This window comes from Leguminivora glycinivorella, chromosome 22 (assembly GCF_023078275.1).
Source record: "Leguminivora glycinivorella isolate SPB_JAAS2020 chromosome 22, LegGlyc_1.1, whole genome shotgun sequence".
NCBI classification, from domain to species: domain Eukaryota; kingdom Metazoa; phylum Arthropoda; class Insecta; order Lepidoptera; family Tortricidae; genus Leguminivora; species Leguminivora glycinivorella.
The window spans coordinates 4,008,934-4,029,986 of record NC_062992.1 but is presented as its reverse complement, the minus strand read 5'-3'; the positions used below and the strand labels follow the sequence as shown (position 1 = coordinate 4,029,986).

General features: G+C 37.5%; 1 protein-coding gene across 1 annotated transcript in view; it reads right to left on the bottom strand.

The window, feature by feature from the left end:
- The window catches only part of LOC125237759 (dipeptidyl aminopeptidase-like protein 6), a 342,306-nt gene that overhangs the window by 278,676 nt on the left and 42,577 nt on the right, over positions 1-21,053 (bottom strand). The window contains exon 2 of the mRNA XM_048144933.1: positions 9,685-9,826. Coding sequence (XP_048000890.1) covers positions 9,685-9,714 — 30 coding nt within the window. The 5' untranslated portion in view covers positions 9,715-9,826. The remainder of the gene's footprint in view (positions 1-9,684; positions 9,827-21,053) is intronic.

The following is a 21,053-nucleotide window of genomic DNA, read 5'->3' as shown; positions in this document are numbered from 1 at the left end:
AAGTTAAATGGAAACTCGCGAATAAAGGCTTTTCAAGCCAATTCAAACGTACACCGACATGAGAACCAAGGCTCGGAACCGGCATTTAAAAAATACGGGTGCGCCAAAGTTCATATAAAGTTGTTATATAGATTATTGGTAGTCCGAAAATGTTTCTCATAAAATTTTACATTAAGTATAACGATCATTATTTATAACAATTTTATGTTAATAACTATCGTAACTTCGAATGACTTATGTTCATAATGTCATTCATCATAAATACGTTTTATACTAATGTTTATGTTTATATACTTATTGATCATAATGATTGCGAGTAATATAATTTATCGTTATATTATTGTTAACAGAACAGACATCACATGTGACAGTCCAGTTAGGTGCGACGACGAGCGTAGCGAGGAGGAGCGTGTTAGGTTGACCGTGAGCGAACCAGAAACGAATTTTTAATGTAAATTGTATATGTCACTGTAAAAGCTTCAAGCGCGCTTTTATAAATGGCACAAGTTTTTCATAGAACTTCCCCAAAACTTTTTAAATAATTTTTTCTACTCCAGCACTCAAATCTGCCAATTAGATTATTGTCAGCGGTATCCAAATTAAGTTCATTTGAGTAACGATAAGAAAGTCTATTTGTCTATAGGTTCATATGATTACTGCTTAGCAGTAATCATATGAATATAGGAGTTCTGTTAATTTTTTTTTAAAACACAACTTCCAATTTATCAGGTATGTTTTCATTTGTAACTTTTAATAAATAATATGATGTTAAGGTTCATAATTTAAATCAAGATGAAAAAATAAACTGAAATGCGTTTTACATATTAGATATTGCGAAACAAAGGTAAAAATCATAAGTTTATCAAATAATTTTACATTCGACATTTAAATATTCTTGAACGCAACCACATTTTTCGTAATTGAAAACCGGCTTATTTTCTATTTCTCTTGTCTATGGCATGTTTGACATTTGTAAACTTTTGACGAAACTTTTTGAACTAGTATTTTTGTGTTGTGTAGTTTATTTTAATTCGACGTTATTGTGCAAAAACTTAAGTAATTATAAGTGATTCTGGTGAACTATGTACTTCCGAAGAAACCAAGGCTATGGCGATCAAAGTGACTGACAATTCGTTACCTGAAAAGTCGGGTAAGGAGCACCAACAATGTTATGATTGTTTTGAAATGGAAAAAAATGAAAATGAAAATGAAAATGAAAAATGATTTATTGGTTACACTTTAACACATTACTAGAAACAAACAGAAGACTTCTTTTAAGTAAGATATTTACTTGTGCTAGAAGCCTCCGCTCTTCAATACAATTTGAGGGTTACAAACCAATTTATACTTATGTTTAATGTACATAATCTTAATTTTATTTCACTACAATTAACTTAATTAACATGCTTATACATGCGTATAAGGCAGAAAAGTTATACATTTTAAATTTTTATTTTTTAACTACTTATCTAATTGAAAAGTTCTAAACTATTTGAGAGCATAATAAGTAGGCATCTCAATGTGTGTATGCGTGTGCGAACGAACGTGAGTGCGCATGTGTGTGTGTGTGTGTGCGCATGTGTGTGTGTGTGTGTGTGTGTGTGTGTGTGCATGTGTGTGTGTGTGTGTGCGCATGTGTGTGTGTGTGTGTGTGCGCATGTGTGTGTGTGTGTGTGTGTGTGTGTGTGTGTGTGTGTGTGTGTGTGTGTGTGTGTGTGTGTGTGTGTGTGTGTGTGTGTGTGTGTGTGTGTGTGTGTGTGTGTGTGTGTGTGTGTGTGTGTGTGTGTGTGTGTGTGTGTGTGTGTGTGTGTGTGTGTGTGTGTGTGTGTGTGTGTGTGTGTGTGTGTGTGTGTGTGTGTGTGTGTGTGTGTGTGTGTGTGTGTGTGTGTGTGTGTGTGTGTATGATTACATACAAGATTCAATTTCAGAGTAACATAATGTTTTTAACCACTGTGTAATGTTATGTTTGCAGGTATATGTAAGTTGCGGATAAATGTTTAAATGTTTATCTACATAATTGTATAGTTTGGCAGATAGGTAACAAAATTGTCTTTTAGCAAATTTCGAATTTAAAGAGGGGACTTTTGCAGGTTTTGGCTTTCTCCTTCGATTTATATTGACAGTGTCATACTTTATACTAGAGTGCAATTTAATAACACATCCCAAGACATAGAGTTTTCTTATAGACAACAAGTTACATTCTTTGTATAAAGCATCTGTTGGGTATCTGTAAGGTTTCGAAAAAATAACTTTGAGTAAACACCTTTGCGCTCTTTCAACCTCTAGAAACTTTGTTTTATTGGCTCCACCCCAAATGGGAATGCAGTAGGTTACAATAGATTGGGCAAGAGAAGTGTAAATCTGGGTAAGTAATTGAGTAGATGCGACATGTTTCAGGATTTTAAAAAGCCATATCAGCTTCCGGATTCTTCCATTTAGATAATCAATGTGGCTATGCCAGGAGAGACGCTGGTCAAGGATAATCCCAAGGTATTTGGTTGAAGAAACCTTTTCAATGGGTTGGCAGTTACAAGATAGGGTGTTTAACAAGTTGCATGTGTGTATTTTAATTTTTAGGTCTTTAGGTGGTTGAGTGTTTTTGTATTTTGAAAAACATATATAGTTGGTCTTAGTGATGTTAAGCGTTAATAAACTACTATTCAGCCATAAGGCAATCTTGTGTAACCCTTTTCAGCTTTATCAAACACCGCATCCCACGAGCACCCGTCAAAAACTATCACAGTGTCGTCAGCGTACGAGAAGACGCACCCTCCCTCGACCTTGAGATCTGTAAGATCGTTAATATACGCAAGGAAGAGCGTGGGGCCGAGAACACTCCCCTGAGGGACGCCAAATGTTACTCTAATCTCATCGCTTACATGTGACCCGATTTTTGTCCGTTGCGTGCGGTCATTAAGATAGCTCTTGAAAAGATTAAGCGGTGCTCCCCGGATGCCAATATTTTCAAGTTTGTTCACAAGCAAGGGGAGAGAGACTGTGTCAAAAGCTTTGCGCAGGTCTAGAAATACTGCAAGACATTTATTGCCCTTATCTGTGATCTGAGTAATTTTATTTGTTAGTGCCAAGACTGCATCTTCTGTGGATTTCCCTTTTCTAAAGCCATACTGGGCGTCTGATAGAAGTTTAAATTTTTCTAAGTAATTTGTGAGCCTGTAGTTTATTAGTTTTTCTATAATTTTAGAGATAGACGGTAGTACAGCTATTGGACGGTAATTATTGACATCGTCTCTCTCCCCAGACTTGTAAACAGGTGTAACAATTGCTTGTTTCAGCTGGTGCGGAAACACCCCGCGAGCAAAGCACAAGTTTGTGAGATGACTAATGATCGGGACGACTACTTGACCAGCTAGTTTCAAAAACTTGGTAGGGATTCCATCCCATCCCGGAGCGCTATCATTTTTGAGACTCATTAGAACGGAATCTACTTCCTTTGGGTCCGTGTCAAGGAGAACAAACGACGAAACACTATTTGGGACATGTGAAGGAAAGTTTGTATTATGAGATCTTTGTATATCCTCTGCTAGTTCTTGTCCCACCGTAGCAAAGAAATTATTTGCATGGTTGGTAGCTGCTGAAGGAGATGGTTTAGCATTTAGTAATTCAAAATTATCATTGTTATCCTTAGATTTATAATGGGTTATTTTTTTAATCGTTTTCCATAAGGCTTTGGGGTTTTTCCCTGCGTTTTCCAGCTGTTCCCTGTCATATTGTCTTTTTACTTTTTTAATTAAATTGTTGCAGAAATTGCGATATCTCTTAAAAGTGACTCTCAGTACCTCATTGTCAGGATCAGATTTAGCCTTCCGTTGTAAATTATTTCTATTTCTGATACATTTTAAAACTCCAGGGGTAATCCAAGGTTTGATTGTTTTTTGTTTTTTTGAGATCTTTTTTATTGTACAGCTGTCCAGCGATTCATTGATTTTTATGATTAATTGTTGAATAATGTATTCTGGATCCGGGTTTTGCAGAAGAAATTCAAAATCGATCTCACGGAAATAAGCGAGTGCTTGTTGGTAATTTATTTTTTTCCCTTTTACAGTATTTTTATTTTTATCGATAGTAGATACCGATAAAAATATTGTGAGATGGTCAGTAATGGAGGTATTAAGTACAGCTACGAATGGGGCAAATTTTCCCGGTTCAGTTTTTACCATGAAATGATCCAAACAACTTGCGTCCCTGGTGGGTAACGTATGAGCAGGTAGAAGACCATGTGTAGATAGCATGTTTAAATAGCTGTTTCTGTTAATTTTTTCTTGCGTTGATTCATGTGGACGTGGGATAAGATTTATATTAATATCGCCAGTTATAATAATATTTTTAAAGTTCTTTATGGTGTCTAAGTGCAAGCTAAGGGAGTGGATAAATTCAGTTGCATTTAAGTTTGACGGCGATCGGTATATACCTAAAATTACTGTACTATTAATCCTCACTTGGATACATGAAGCATGAGTTAGTTTAATTTCTTTTATAATTGAGTTTAGGTTATTTCTAGTGTAACTAACTACACCATCATTTTGATTAAGGTTGTTAGCGGTTGCAAGCGAAGTGTAACTAGGCATAACCGGGATAGGCTTATTTGGCTTTATTCTACACTCGGTGAGGTTTATTATGTCTATTTGGACATTGAGATCAGCCAAGGTAATTTGTAGGTCGTTGTAATTGCAATATATACTACGTATGTTCTGTGAAACTATAGTAAGGTCCACTTTGTTTAAAGGAATGCGCGTGATAAGATCCCCGACATCACAACTACAAGACTTCGCAATTTCAATTTTATCTATGTCACATAAGGTTTCTAATTGACTATCCATAAATTAAATTTACTTGTCTGTGAGTGTAAACAATAAAGTGATCCATATTTATATTAGTATAGGGGTTATTACCGTAGCTGTGGGTTTGAGAGTTTCTATAGTTAATAATTAGTAAATAAACAGATGCGTGTAATAAGTGTTCTTGTTGTGTAGCCGGTTTTGTAAAATGTGTGTGTGGTTTATGTGCATGAATGTTGTTATTTTGTGTTTGTGAGATAAGTGTGAGATGTAGAAATGCTACTAAGGTCATTGACAATCTACCAGGGTCGCATGACCAATGGTAGGTCGTCAATGACATACACAGTGGGTTTAATGTAATACTACAAGTAGGCTGCGAACCTAGCTGGTCAGGATAAGTTATAATACTAGGGTTACATAGACCAGTCATGTAATTATCGATGTAGTGACACAACAATGTGGTTTTTATTTTGCGAAACTTACCTACCAAGCCAGGCTCCGAACCTTCATAAACTAAAGTACTAGGAATACATGACAAGCCAGTAGATAGTCAGTAATTCTGACTATCTACTGGCTTGTCATGTCAGTCTCGTACCTTACTTAGGCCACTCGGCAAGCCTCGTGACCTAACCGCGGTACTCAACTTTTATAGCCTTCATAACGTTACCGTTATCTATATATATAAAAATGAAATGCGTTTGTTAGTTACCTATAAACTCGAGAACGGCTGGACCGATTTACGTAATTTTGGTATTGAAATGTTTGTATTAGACCGCAGAAGGTTTAGGCAGTGTAAAAACACGTAAATATTGTGATGATAATTAGAAAACAGTGATTCTTTTTTCCCATACAAATTGTTCCTACCTGACAACTTGACAATGACGTGACGTTAATGACAGGTGCGTTCCAAACTTACATTAATGACGGATGCGTTCCAAACGCATTGTGATTTTATTAATTTATCTTGGCAAAATAATGTGAAAATTAGTAATTATTCCGTTAAAGAAATAAGGAATGGCAAAATAATGTGAAAATTAGTAAATCGGAACGCACACGTCTGTTACAGCTATTTTAAGTAGTCTATGAAGTTGTCATTGTCAAATTGCTTGCCAGATTTATAAATTTTCTCTAATAGCTGTAACAGACGGTTAGATTTGGTTCGGGCCGGACCGGTCGGATTTGGTCCGCGTGCTCTACAGACGGCCGGATATGGTTCGGAACGAATTAAATCCGCTGTCCGACTCGAACCAAATCTGACAGTTTGTTACAGCTATTAATTTTATACTTCACAAAAGTAGTGATGAACCAGTACCATCGCAAATAAATAGTTACATTCGCTCCGTGCAAAACTTAGGCGAAGGAAACCGAAACGATCACAATCCTCAAGATCTCTACACACATGGCGATCGGTTGCTCGATTAGAGTGAGATAGAGCGATAGAGTGAGGCAATACATGTTTGTCCTTCTCTACCTATTGCTCCATCTCACTCTAATCGTGCAACAAGTAGTTGATTAGGTGGATGTCACACTGGCTCCGATTCGCATCGCACAACCGGAGCCATTGTATCATCCACCTTAATATGTAGCGGCCAGGTAATGCGGCTAAAAAATATTGCTTGAAATGAAATGAATGAGAATGAGCTGTCATAACAGAAAAAAAATCTGTTATGGCCGCTGTACACATATGGCCAACGGTTCCACCAACCCTTTGTGAAACCCCTTGGCCAAGATAAGAGCCGCTGTTTACACATTGGCGAACCAATCACTTGGCATTGGCTCTTCATGAAAGATGGACGTGGAATGGAAAAGTCTAGGAAATTCTAGATCATAGACGTTGACAGAAAAATTTGATTAAAAAATAATAACCCCGTAGTAAAATTAAATTATTTGAAATATTAACAATTTTTTGAATATTATGATAAGAACATTTATCTTTTTTAGGAAATACATTAAACATTTGCAAGGTTATTTTATTTCCTAAAATCTACACTATTATTGACATAGATAAACTTATTATTTTCGTAAATATTTCACTACCGTCCTCTCTGACGGCTGACGACCAACTGAATGAAGCGCCAACGTGTAAACGCAGTTGGCCATTGGCGCCAAGATCCTTTGATGTGTGGACAAAAAACCGACACCAATCGGTTGGCCGGCAAGCGCAAGCGCCAACTTACGGCCAAGTAGCCCTCTACACGCTTGGCCAAGGGGGTTGGTGGAACCGTTGGCCATGTGTGTACAGGGCCATTAGACGTTGTCAATTGCTGTGATTTGTGTTTTGAGATAAAATAAAAATAGTATATCATGGAGAATAGAGGTAAGGAGGACAATCTGTCGAAGTAGAACAGTCGCGAAAATGAGGCCTATTAATTGCAGTTACAAATCTCTGCGGTAGGAGCGCATGTCTCGCTCAATACTCAAAGGCCGGCAACAGACGAGTCTTAATTTTCATAATCTTAAAAAAAAATTGTATGCAAACTGACACTGACAGATCTGTCAGTGTCAGTTTGAACTGTCAATTTGCATACAATTTTTTTTTAAGATTATGAATTTTTAAGACTGTTCTGTTGCCGGGCAAAGACGTGACATGACATTAGACGTTCTTTACTCTAGACTGATTTCGTCAGACTGAGCAAATCAAGACGTAGTCCCGTGGTAGTGCGCTGGCTTCGTATGCGGATGTTCTCAGGTTCGATCCTGACAGCGATTTTTTTGTTTTTTGATTTTTTTTTTGTATTTTAATTTTGTCAATACTAAACAAAATATTTTTGGATATTAAAAAAAAAATTGAGGAAAAAATATCTGTAGAAAAAAAATAATAAAGGTCTCATCAGGATTTGAACCCGGGACCTCTTGCTCTGTAGGCGGGGTCACTACCGAGAAGGCTAAGAGATTGTCAAACCGTTATGCACCTGCGATTGCAGCGCCACCTATCTTTTCTTTAATATGTGCACTTCTGATACATAAAGAGGTTGCTCCTTTATCTCTATTCTTCATGTAGTATATTTTTGTAGTTGGAATAAACTAGCTTAAATGGTGTATTTTAAATGAATGGTAAAAAAACTCCAAATTGATTTCAAAAGCAATTTAAAGTATTACAGTTAGTAACTAAAACAACGCAATAACCAGATGATTGCCACAAGAGGAAAAAGGTAAGTCATCTTATCTCTTCAATAGGTATGTGCATAGCCGGGCACCGTTAATCAAATATTTAACTTCGATAATCGTTAATCCGTTACTAAAAAAGTTAACTTCGTTAATCGTCAATGCGATACATTTCAACAAATTTAACGTAAGTTAAAGTTAATCGATAATCCGTTAACGCGTGACAAAAAAATATTTTTACTGTAGGTATATATTTAGTTGTATCAGTAATCCACTATAATGTATTATATTACTGTAAAAGCCCGAATTACAGCAAGCCTATTGAACTCTAGGCTACATGTGGAAGGCAGTGATTGCCTGAGCTACTGCCAAGAACTGTGTCAGGAGAGCTGCAAGATCACAGCAGGCGGAAGCCGGGTAGAAGCTAGGGAAGAGAATGTGGTCGTAAATTGGGCTCGAATTTGCTGCGCTGTCACTAGAACCACAGTATAATCTAGAACAGTTGCCATGGTAAAACTTAGGATTCATCGAATCAACGTTGGTAAAAGCGAACCCATGTGAACAACAATTCTTTAGGTAATATTTGGGCTTTTGGCGATCAAAATCGGTAAAAGCTGGGATTTACCGGTTAAATCCTAGGATTTTCCGTACTTCGGACTTTTACAGTAGCGTGTTTTTCGCGGCGCTGCCCTGCTAAATTAACGATTAACGGACTCGGAGAAATTTAACGGAAGTTAACGAGTCCGTTTACATTTTTTAGAGTTAATTTAAAAGTTAATCCGTTAATCGAAATGTTAACTTCGTTAATCGAAATGTTAACTTCGTTAATTAACGGATTAACGAGTTAATGCCCAGCTATGGGTATGTGTATATTAAATAGGTACGCTATAATGTAATTAATGATGTAGCTACTTAATTGTGTCAAGTAAAAATGGTCACTTCTTTGCCTTGCCCCATGTTTTGCGCCTCCAAGTATAAGGCGATACGAAGTACGCCGGGCAGCTAGTATAATATACTATTATGATGAATGATTTTCTTAAACACAAAATTATGAATGTTATTAAATATTTGTATAGAATTTATGATTAAAAATTTTCGACTAAATGATTATTATGAACAGTGATAGTAGTACTATTGATAATAATGAAACAAAATTATGATAAGTAAAATTATGAGAAATGATCATTCGGAGCACAAATCGGTATAAACAATAATTTTATAACAAATAATTTTATATGAGCCAATATGGACCCAAAAAATACACCTGAAACTGAACAAAATTTGACTTTTTGCTTTACTTTGAATATTTGTTTATATTAATTTAATTTAGTCTTTTGTTTTCTTGCTACTTTTGTTGTTTTTTCGTGCCTTTTAACTCTTACTCCTGTATTTCTGTTATTCTATGTATTTTTTCTGGAATAGGTACTTTTAATTTATCGAAGATTTTTTTTGCCTCATTACATTTCCCAAAGAAATTTTACCAACTACTTTAGTTGTCGAGTCATCTTCCTCTACTTACCTCGTCATCGATGGCGTCAGGGCCGGCCATTTTGGCTTCCATCGCCAGTGTTCTGCTACAGCGTCAGGTCAGGAGTCAACCTGCTCGCATCACACACACTTCACTCTCACTCAGACATCTTCCTTCATTTACCTCGTCATCGAACGCGTCAGGGTCAGCCATTTTGGTTTTCTTCGCCAGTGCTCCGCTACAGCGTCAGGTCAGGAGTCAACCTGCTCGCATCACACACACTTCACTCTCACTTAGACATCTTCCTTCACTTACCTCGTCATCGAACGCGTCAGGGTCGGCCATTCTGACGGTTTTCTTCGCCAGGGTTCCGCAGCGTCAGGTCAGGAGTCAACCAGCTCGCATCACACACACATCACTCTCACTGATTCTCACACGGACATAGCACGGAGTCGATCTGAAACAAGACAGAAGATTTTTTTAAATATTTGTTTGGCTTGATTTAAATTTAGATATACATAATTATGTAGATTCTGTACGGGACGGGGAGAATCGTTGAATGTATGGAGCCCACAGAACTATGTAGATTTAGATAGAAGAAACAAGTTCATCCATTTGTATGGCGGCCGAGCGTGTCAGATTTTGTACTGAAGTTGTTACTTGTCTGTGGTTTTAAATATGTCTCAGGCCGTTGAGTTTTCATAATTTTTGTGTTGTTGCAATTAAATATCACGTAACGAGGCATTTTCAATGTTTTTGTTGACTCCAACTTACAAAAATTGACGTCCGAAAGCTGCAAGTTGCGATTAAAGACGGACAAGTCAGTGGTTTACTCAGTTCTTTTGACACGCTAAGTGGATACGTTTGCTTGATCTATGGTGTGATGGAGCCCTATACATTCTGTACTAAACTCTTTTCTTTTTGAACAAACTCTACCTGCGTGTTACGTGAGATATTTATTAAGTATAGCGGCCATTTTTTTTTTCAGAGTTGTCCACCCCACTTTTTTGTAACATGGGTATTTTTTCGCGATTAATACTCAGAATCGCGAGGTCTTTCGATCCTGATAGAAGAAAAAAAATGTCCCAAGATTTCTATACATTTTTTCTAACCTTCCATTCCGTTACCGCCATACAAAAAGTGGACAACTTTGGAAAAAAAATGGCCCATATTAGATACGATATAATAATTATATGCAGATGACCAGAATATCAATGCTGATCCACTCAGCGAAACATTGGCCGGCCTTCTGGTTACCAGAAGCATTCATCAGGCACTTAGATAGCTCCTCTACAGGCGACGGCCCCAGGGCAATTTTCTTGCCTAATATGCAACGGTCCTTACCTTGAGAAGAACTTATTTTCTTTCTTATAACTAAAGGCGACAAATAGGTAATCACCGCCCACAAAACTAGGACAAATAAAAGTCTGCGCGACAAGGCATATCTTATTGAATATTTTTATAGGGTTGTTGTGTACGGGGGCTAGACTCATGGGCTCCTAAATAACGCGATAAATAGGGTTGCCACACGTCCCGTATTATATGGGACTGTCACCGTATTTTAGCATCACGTTTCGTGTCTTTTTCTACTCCGTTTTGTTCTCATATGAATATTGTTCTCGAATATATGGTCACAAATGTTTTTTTCCCCTGTGTTGGTTAAGATTTTAAGTTATCTCGTAGAAGTCGATTGTAAGATATGGGTTCAATAGGGTGGGGCGATAGGCCAGCAACCGGTCACATTAATATTGAGAATTTCGTTTTTTTCTTTCAACCCCGTAATTGCTAAGAGAGGCACCAAAATTTGTCTGTGCTCTTCGTACCCCATTTGGGAATGATGGCATTGAAGGCGTGACTTGAAAAAAATGTTAGGTAGCTCGTACGAAAAGGGCACAAGATTCAGGTCTATTGCACTCCCCATTGTTACATTGGTACATTCAGTGATTTCAGTGTCACTTTAAGCAATTAATGACTTTAAAGGAAAATAATTTATGACATTGCAGTGACTGGTTGCTACGTTGCTAGCCCATCGCCCACAGGTTTTTTTTTTTTTTATTGAAAAGAAAGATTACAGTTATACAGTTTCTAGTTTTTTCGCCAAACTTACGTTTAACGGCGAAATGAAGCACTTATTTTCAAAGTTAGTACCTTAAATTATATTAAAAGACTTATTCTAGTGTTAATACATAATAATATCTTATCAACTACCAATGGCGCTTTTCATTAACGCTTTAAAAACCTGAAAAGCCAAAAAATCGCTTGTCCTTATCTGTCATGTTAACTTATGTATATGTCAGAAAGGGACCAAGCACCCTTTAACTAATCAGTTCAGTAACTATTTTAAAAATGCGGGGGTAATTTTTCATTCAGGCTTTGTACCTAATAGCAACTTCTTAATATTTGGTTCAATATTGAACTATATATACAGCCAACATCTACGATCTACGACAAATTGTTAACCCGTCATCATGGGAGGAAAGGGGTAGTGAGAATTAGAATTGTCCCCATCACCAACACAGGCCCCGTTGCCGAATGGCATTTCTGCCAAAACGCCGCAGAAATGTAGTCTGGCTCTGTCGTGCCTATACGCAAGAGCGATAGAGATAGATAGCTACAAACTGCAAGCGTTTCGTGAGCGTTTGTGCACAAGATGCGTTATCCCGGCATTTGACACGGCCGCTTTGACAACTATCCCAACACTGAGAGAAATTTGCATCGTGAATTTAACTTTAAGTTCGACTTGTTGCGGTTTATCCGTTTGAATCAGCCAAACGTATGTTTAAAACAATATGTGTCAGGTTGTTTTTATAAAATCGACTTGTTGATTCAAATATATTGCCGATTCAAATGACAAGTAGCTTGTTGTTTGAACCAAAGAGCACGTAGGCGCTATTTTAACCAAAAAACTTGTTGAACGAACATGAAAACTGGTTGTATTTTCTCTCAGTGAAGATTTAGCAAGAAAGCGACTACCATCTGACCTTCCAACACGAAGCTTATTGGAATTAGTCCGGTTTCCTCACGATGTTCTCCTTCACTGATTAGCGACTGGCAAATATGAAATGTCTGATCAGGCCCCGTAGCCGAATGGCATTTCTCCGACGCCAAACGAAAAAGAAACGCAATCCGGCTCTGTCGCGCCAATACACAAGAGCGATAGGGATAGATATGTACTAGCGTTTCGTTTCGTGACCTTTTCGTGAACGTTTGTGCCATTCGGCCAACGCACCTAGTGCTAAATTATGGCCACCCTAGCGATAAACAACCCGCATGTACCGGCGGACTAAACACACTTGTTTGTTCTCTTTTATTCCCGAAACTTCGTACTTTGGGGAGCGTTTATGCAAAATTAGAAAAGTTGCCAGGATTCCTCAAAAGGTAACTGCACATAATACAGTGTACAGGTTGTGATTATGATTATGTAAAGTACAGCAGGGCAAATCTCGACTGGGGAGCAAATGTAACTGGTCCATTTTTAACCGACTTCAAAAAAGGAGGAGGTTCTCAATTCGACTGAATGTTTTTTTTTTTTTTTCCATGTTTTACAATGTTTGCATTATTAAATAGAGTCCGCCGGTTATATATGGTAGGCGTGTTCAGTGGATACATGTAGAAGCTTTTATCGCCGACTGTACCTTTCTTTTAATAGTCATCTACTGCTCTCCAATACTTTTCTAAAAACCCCTTACTCCTGATGGGGATACGACGTTTCATAACAAAGTTCCTATGACCACCTTTCTGCTCCATCATCAGATCAGCTCCATGATACCCATAATATTGCATTGTCACGTGATTTACATATATTATGTGTGCAAAATTTCAGCTCAATCGGAAACCGGGAAGTGGGTCAAATTTAGCTTCTACGTTTTGACGCACACTAACATACTAACAAGGCAAGTTGAATAAAAGCTTGTAAAAATGGATCAGTTACAATTGCCCCCAGTCTAGATTTGTCCCGCTGTATCTTATGAAACCCAGACTATTCTGCAGTGTCGAATTAGGAACCTTGCTTATTTCGATTATAGTTTAACGATATGAGACTGCCTACCATCAGGCGGTCCTTGTCCTTGTTTGTCACCGGAGTATTCCAAATAAAAAGATTTAAAACAATTCTAACATTTAATTTTGGTATTTTATACACTTTACTTTCAAATGTATGCCATTTCTAATTGTGATAAATTGCGGACGTATTAATCTTAATAAGGCTCATTAATGAAACCCTTTAATTTAGACCTCGTCAGGCGTAAACGTTTTATATTTATCAAAAAAAGAATTTCATTGTCTTATTTTTTATTGTAAACATATTTTACCCATCTTACCGGCTGAGCTTCATGGGAATAAATATTGTTTTACCGTTCTTCTGACTCCTCATTTAAATTTCCTCATACCTAACGAGACGATAGGAGTTAGAACGCTAGAGAACGCGACAATCTAAATTCGTCGTCTTAATCGCGTACAAGTTTTAAAAAGGTATAACCTCCGACGTTTCGATGTTGAATGATGACGTTTCGTTGTCTCCGTGGTCTCTGAGAATCATCGTCCTCCTTCTGTTATCCTGGCATTTTCCACGGCTCTTGGGAGCCTGGGGTCCGCTTTGACAACTAATCCCAAGATTAGGCCGTAGGCACTACTTTTACAAGAGACTGCCATCTGACCTTCCAACCCGAAGGGTAACCAGGTCCGGTTCCCTCATAGTACGGGGAAATTAGCTAAAATTACGACATAATTAATGGAAGATTTTTTTTTATTGGGATATGTACCTACATTATAGGCCGAAGTTATTGCCTTCACGTTTCGAGCGGTTCGGCTGTGGAACGGCCTGCCATTAGAGATTAGGTGTGCAAAATCACTTGAAAGCTTCAACACTTTACTGAAGAATCATTCATTACTCAGCTCTGCCTTAATTTGCTGCTGTGTATGTTATGTTACGTATGTATGTATGTGTGTATGCTTTTGTGTATGTATTAATACTTATATGTGTATGTTTGTGTATATCATATTTTATTTTTATTTATTTATTTTTATATTTTATTTTTAATATTGTTGTATATAATTATTTAACTTAGTTTATGTGTAATTTTCCTATTCCTTTAATTATTTCTTGCACTATATACCATTTTTAAAATGTCTATTCTTCATTTCCTGCTACTCTAAGGTTGTCTGGTAGCGATCGCTTACAGCGATAAGACCGCCTGTTGCTACCTATATGTTTAATGTCTGCTATTTGTAATCTGTTATCATTGTGGTTCAATAAAGAATATTTACTTACTCACTTATTTTTCATCAACCCTCCCCATCCCTCCCCCCTCTGCGTCACCCCTCTTCCCCCCCTTAAATAGCCGAAAATGCGGTACAGAGGCGTAACAGCTCTTTTTATTCACTTCTACCACACACCAAGATTTTACTCTAACAAAGCTTTCTTTATTTGTAAAACGACCGTCAGAGGTTTGGGACCGTGCCATTATACAAAATGTAACTGAGCCTTACCACAAAATATATTATAATAGTACCTACAAGTACAGAAGGTTCACTCCTTTAATGATCACAAAATGCCGCCATTCAGAATTCTTACCTACATTTACAAACGAACCGCACGTGACCAGCCGACATTGAGTTCTAATGCGGCGCGCTATGGTCGTCAGTCGTCACCACTGAATAGGGCATGGGCCTTGACGAACTAACGTGATTTTTTTTAGTGGAAATAGTTGAAGGGATGGAGAGTGACATACACTGGACACTACTTTTTGTCTTTTTCTAACCCCCCACTACTCTAAAATGGGAGGTGGAAGTTTGTATGGGGCTTTCTGTAATTTTCTAATTTAACGCGAGCGAAGCCGCGGGCAAAAGCTAGTTTAGTATACACCGAAGCACTGGCCTAGCTAAAGTGACAATTTTTGACGCTACGTGGCAATCGAAACGCAGTCTGGCTCTGTCGCGCCCACAGAAGAGCGATAGAGAGAGCTAGCTACGATACGCTTACGAAGCGTTAGCGAATGTGTCGTTGCTAGGTACCTTGTTGTGTTGTTTCTCATACGCACGGATTAAACGAAAGGTACGACCGGCTTGAAACAGGCTGTTCATACAAAGGTAGTCCCCGTTTTCCAATTTTATCACTTATCCACGTGGGTAAGACATCTGTCACTCTCACACTGACATTCTTGCCAAACCGTGACGGATACTTTATGTGGATAAAGTATCCGTCACGCTTTGGCAAGAATGTCAGTGTGTAGATAAGTGATAAAATTGGAAGCATGATACGCCGGCTGGATCGGCATTGTGTATAAATTAGGAATGATAAACTGATTTTATACTTTGAGATGCTTGCAATTTCCACAATAGTGTTTTTTTTTAAATCAGACGCAGCTAAGTACACATTAAACTGTGTAACAATAAATTATGTCACTATAGCAAAATTACACGTATACGCCGAGGGCGTGAATTGAATCGCAAACAAAGCAAAGGATTCTATGATTGAATCCTGAGCGTCGTGAGGGATTCAAATGTTAACGCCCAAAGTAGAAATGTTGACCCACGCCGCTTTTCATAAAGGAAAGTATTATGTTTGAAATATAATTTAACCTAAAAACCGTGGCTGCAAAAGAATAGCCGGGGAAGACAAGTCCCCATCATAATGACAGTATCTAAAGAGGAAAACGAGGTCTACTTTTGTATGGATAACCGTTTTCCTCTATCCTGCCGAGGATTACCAACTCACATGGCCACAGAGGATAACTAAGTCTCTTTGTTAAATATTACTCAGCTTGGTACTCGAGGTATTAAATATAGATACGGACAAAGTGCCGAAAATATATATTCCATACACAACCTTAACATAGAGGTGAAATAAAACTATGGAAACGGATTAAATCGCGTATAATTAATTTAAAATTCATCCCGACGTTTCGAACTCTTTACAGCGTTCGTGGTCAACGGGTGACTGAGGAAAAATTACAATGTGCAAAAGCTACCAACATACAAGAAATATTAACGAACCAGGACCACAAATAATATAGATTTTTAAGGTAGGTTTTGGATTTTTTGAATATTGTATAACTATTAACTAGCTTTATTAATAGTGTGTAAACCTACCTTAAAAATCTATGTTATTTGTGGTCCTGGTTCGTTAATATTTCTTGTATGTGGGTAGCTTTTGCACATTGTAATTTTTCCTCAGTCACCCGTTGACCACGAACGCTGTAAAGTGTTCGAAACGTCGGGATGAATCATAAATTAATTAAACGCGATTTAATCCGTTTCCATAGTTTTATTTCATGAGTAACTATCGCGGTAACCGAAGACAACATTAAAAACTACCGTTCAAACTTCGCACAGTGATTTTTGAGGTCCCAATGAACAACTTTTATTATGGGGCCAATGCTGAAATCGTGAAAAAAAAATTGGCTGTCCCATACTGTGTATAAGGAATAAGATCGTGTATAGGTACATCTTTTAGACACGTTGTTGTCCGCATCTATATTTAATAGCTTCACTGTACCACCATTCTCTGTGTTTCAAATTGTATGTTAACTAGAGTTAAATAAGGTCTTGTTTGGAATGACACGAGTTAATGAGATATACGTCTGTGCAAGTTATGTGTGGTTTGTGTGTAAATATTGTAGCAGGATTTGTGTAACTATTATATGTGTACTTGTGTAGTGTAGGATAAACCATGGCTAAGAACATTCCCGACTAACTCAGCATTCAAACAAAATCGAAATCGGTTCAGCCGTTCGGGAGCTACGATGCCACAGACAGACACACACTCAGACAGACAGACAGACAAACAGACAGACAGACAGACAAACAAACAGACAGACATACAGACACGTCAAACTTATAACACCCCGTCCTTCTTGCGTCGGGGGTTTTAATTAAAAACAGTTTAAAAGATAAAATACGTGGCAGACATAGAAGTTTTCGAAGCAGACACGAGTGATTGACTGAAACCATCGACAAATCAGTTATCGATTATCGATAACTCATCAACATCATACACGTACATGACTAACTAAATCATAAGAATTTTGAATGATTAACGGTTATTATATTATTATACAACCGAACTAATCCCAATAACACCTAGTTACCCTTCGGGTTGGAAGGTCAGATGGTAGTCGCTTTCATAAAAACTACTCCGCTCCGGCTGTGGAATGAGCTCCCTGTCGAGGTATTCCCGATGAACTACAGTATGGAGTTCTTCAAAAAAACCGGCCAAGAGCGTGTCGGGCCACGCTCAGTGTAGGGTTCCGTAGTTTTCCGTATTTTTCTCAAAAACTACTGATCCTATCAAGTTCAAAACAATTTTCCTAGAAAGTGTTTATAAAGTTCTACTTTTGTGATTTTTTTCATATTTTTTAAACAGATGGTTCAAAAGTTAGAGGGGGGGGACGCACTTTTTTTTCCTTTAAGAGCGATTATTTCCGAAAATATTAATATTATCAAAAAACGATCTTAGTAAACCCTTATTCATTTTTAAATACCTATCCAACAATATATCACACGTTGGGGTTGGAATGAAAAAAAAATCAGCCCCCACTTTACATGTAAGGGGGGTACCCTAATAAAACATTTTTTTCCATTTTTTATTTTTGCACTTTATTGGCGTGATTGATATACATACTTGTACCAAATTTCACGGACGGACGGACAGACAGACATGGCGAAACTATAAGGGTTCCTAGTTGACTACGGAACCCTAAAAAAGGAGTGTACAAGTTTCTAATGGGTCGGCAACGCGCACGTGACACCGCTTGAGTTGCGGGCGTCCATAGGTTACGGTGACCGCTTTCCATCAGGCGGGCCGTATACCTGTTTGCCACCGACGTGGTATAAAAAAAAATAAAAAAAAACTAGTGCCTACGTCAAACCTTGAGATTAGTTCTCAAAGAAGACCCCAGCGGTGATAAAATCCCCAACTTACTCGCAAGCCTCGCTCATAATACCTAAACCTAACACATCTCCGGTAAACTCCATAATTGGAATATTGCCGTGTGCAAATTGTTTGCCTGCGACTCAAGTCATTTGACGACCAAGATCACTTACCCTACAGATTAGGGTTGCAAAAAAACGGTTTTTTTCTGGCTTGAAAAAAAAACATGAAAAAAAACCGTGAAAAAAAAACAGTTTTTTTCTGGAGTATGTTTTTTTTCTAAAGTACGAAATCTCAAAATTAGCAAAGTAGTTAATACTTTTATACAACATAAAAATAATACAATAAACACTTAAATTAAAACTTACAATAAAACTTTTATACGGTTTTTTAGACTTAATGTTAACTATTAAACGAATTTAATCAAATAACTTTATTTCTGGTCTTATAAAAGTAAGTTTTACGAAATTTGTAGTTGCCGTAGTTGGTAGTTGTCACTATTTACTGTTGGCAACACCACCGCCTCTCCATGCTACTCCATGCTACACGCAGCATCGGGGATTCCCCAATAAACGTTTGTATACTGAATGTTAATTGAATTAAAATGTACGTTATTGTTATTGAAACACGTTACACCTCACGAAAAACCGTTATTGTCGTATTATTTGTTCATCTGAATAAAAACAATATTTAGAAAAAAAACCATGGTGCTCGGTTTTTTTTCATGTTTTTTTTTCACAATTCTGAAAAAAAACATTTGGTTTTTTTTCTATTTACAACCCTACTACAGATACGATACATGCTTACTTGGCTTGTGCGATAACGATAATAAAAAAAAGAGTTGACTCGAAAAACATAAGTAAAAGGCCAACAACTCATTATGGTCAAAGACTAGACTAACTTGACGGATGAAGAATGGCTGACGAAAGCAGAATCGGACTTTTTAGGAACTTGACGAAAAACGAACGAGATGACCGAAGTCAATAGGTACCAATGGGTTTTGGCCTCCCAACACAAGCCACTTTGCCCGGTCTTGAGCGGTACCGCGCTAGCTTTCGCCGACGCCGAGCTCACGGAGGTCTACTTCTATCCGCCCTACGATATTTTTGGGTGTTAGTTTTGGTGTTTTTTCCTACAGGTAAAGCATGGAAAATGACTTAGTTGGATACCAAGAGTAGCATCATATTCTTTCTTCCCATGGGTGTCGTAGAAGTCGATGTAATGTAATGTGGAAATGAAAATAGGAATATGATTCTAATTGGCAACACTGTCAGCGAGATTGTCAATTGGAAGTCTCATTAGAAGTTGCACTTCAAAAAAATCCAATAACTTTATACGTTGTCTATGTATGGCAGTCTATTGGACAAGTTAACAGGCACACATGTTATCAAAGCTAGCTAAAGACGGAGATTAACCCTCTCAACGGTGCCTAATGCTGATGCAGGTAAATGTGTACCCTGTGTACAGCCATCCATCAGTTATATCAGAACGCTGGAGATGCTCATAATATCTGAACACGTCTCTATTGCTGAAACATTAGAGATTAGAGTTGACAATATAATATATAAATAAATAATAATAAATAAATATTGGGGACAACTTACACAGATCAACTTAGCCCCAATCTAAGCAAAGTTTGTACTATGGGTGCTAAGCGACGATATACATACTTAAATAGATAAATACATACTTATATATATAGAAAACATCCAAGACTCAGGAACAAATATCTGTGCTCATCACACAAATACTATAAAATAAATGCCCTTACCGGCATTCGAACCCAGGACCGCAGCTTAGCAGGTGCAGGGTCACTACCGACTGAGCCAGACCGTTTGCCAAATAATTATAATAATTATGATATTGTGTTTATAATACTTATAATATTTCAATATGAGCTCAACTGAGTATACAGTACCATCATACCATGTTAATTTAAATACTTAATACGGGTGAAATAAATGTCTAAAGTCGTAATTATTGGGTCAAAATTATTTCTCTCTCTATTAGTTGTTTTTTGTCCGTGAAAAATATACAGAATATGTTTTTTTATGTACATGCAGGAAGCATTTAAATCATTGCTAAATGTAAATTTACTAAATGTTACCTACAGAACACACCTTTCTCTAAGAACACAGACATGATTATTGGCAGCACTGAGCACACAATACCGGTTGAAACAAAAAAGACCAGACTTTGCGTAGTGACTTTTGCGGTGAATGAACAACTTTCATTATGGGACCAAAACAGAAATCGCGAAAAACAAATTGCCTGGTCCATATATTCTGACTGACGCGATGTTGCTCATTTCTATAGAACAGCGTAATACTTTTTTTCGCGATTTCAGCATTGGACCCATGATAATAGTTGTAGTAGTAGTAGTAGTAGTAGTAGTAAAACACTTTATTGTACCAGAAAATAATACAACACACAAGAAAAAGAGCTTATCACTAGTACAAAGGCGAACTTATCCCTTTAAGGGATCTCTTCCAGTTAACCTCAAAATCACTGTGCAAAAGTATGGCTGGTCCTTTTTATTTCATCCTGTATAAATAATATATCTGGGCAACCGAGCTTCGCTCGGTTCCGTTTCGTATTCTTGACATGTGTCGCCATCTAGTTCAAAAATGAATAGTACCTACATCGAGCGAAAGAATTCTCAGCCTTAACAACACAACTACTCCACACGAGATGGCGCGCATTTCGCCACAAAAACTCAAATAGTGTATTTTCTATTCGTTTTAGCCTTGACCTGTGTCGCCATCTAGTGTTTGCAATAAATAGTACTTACATCATATTGATTTAAACTAACACG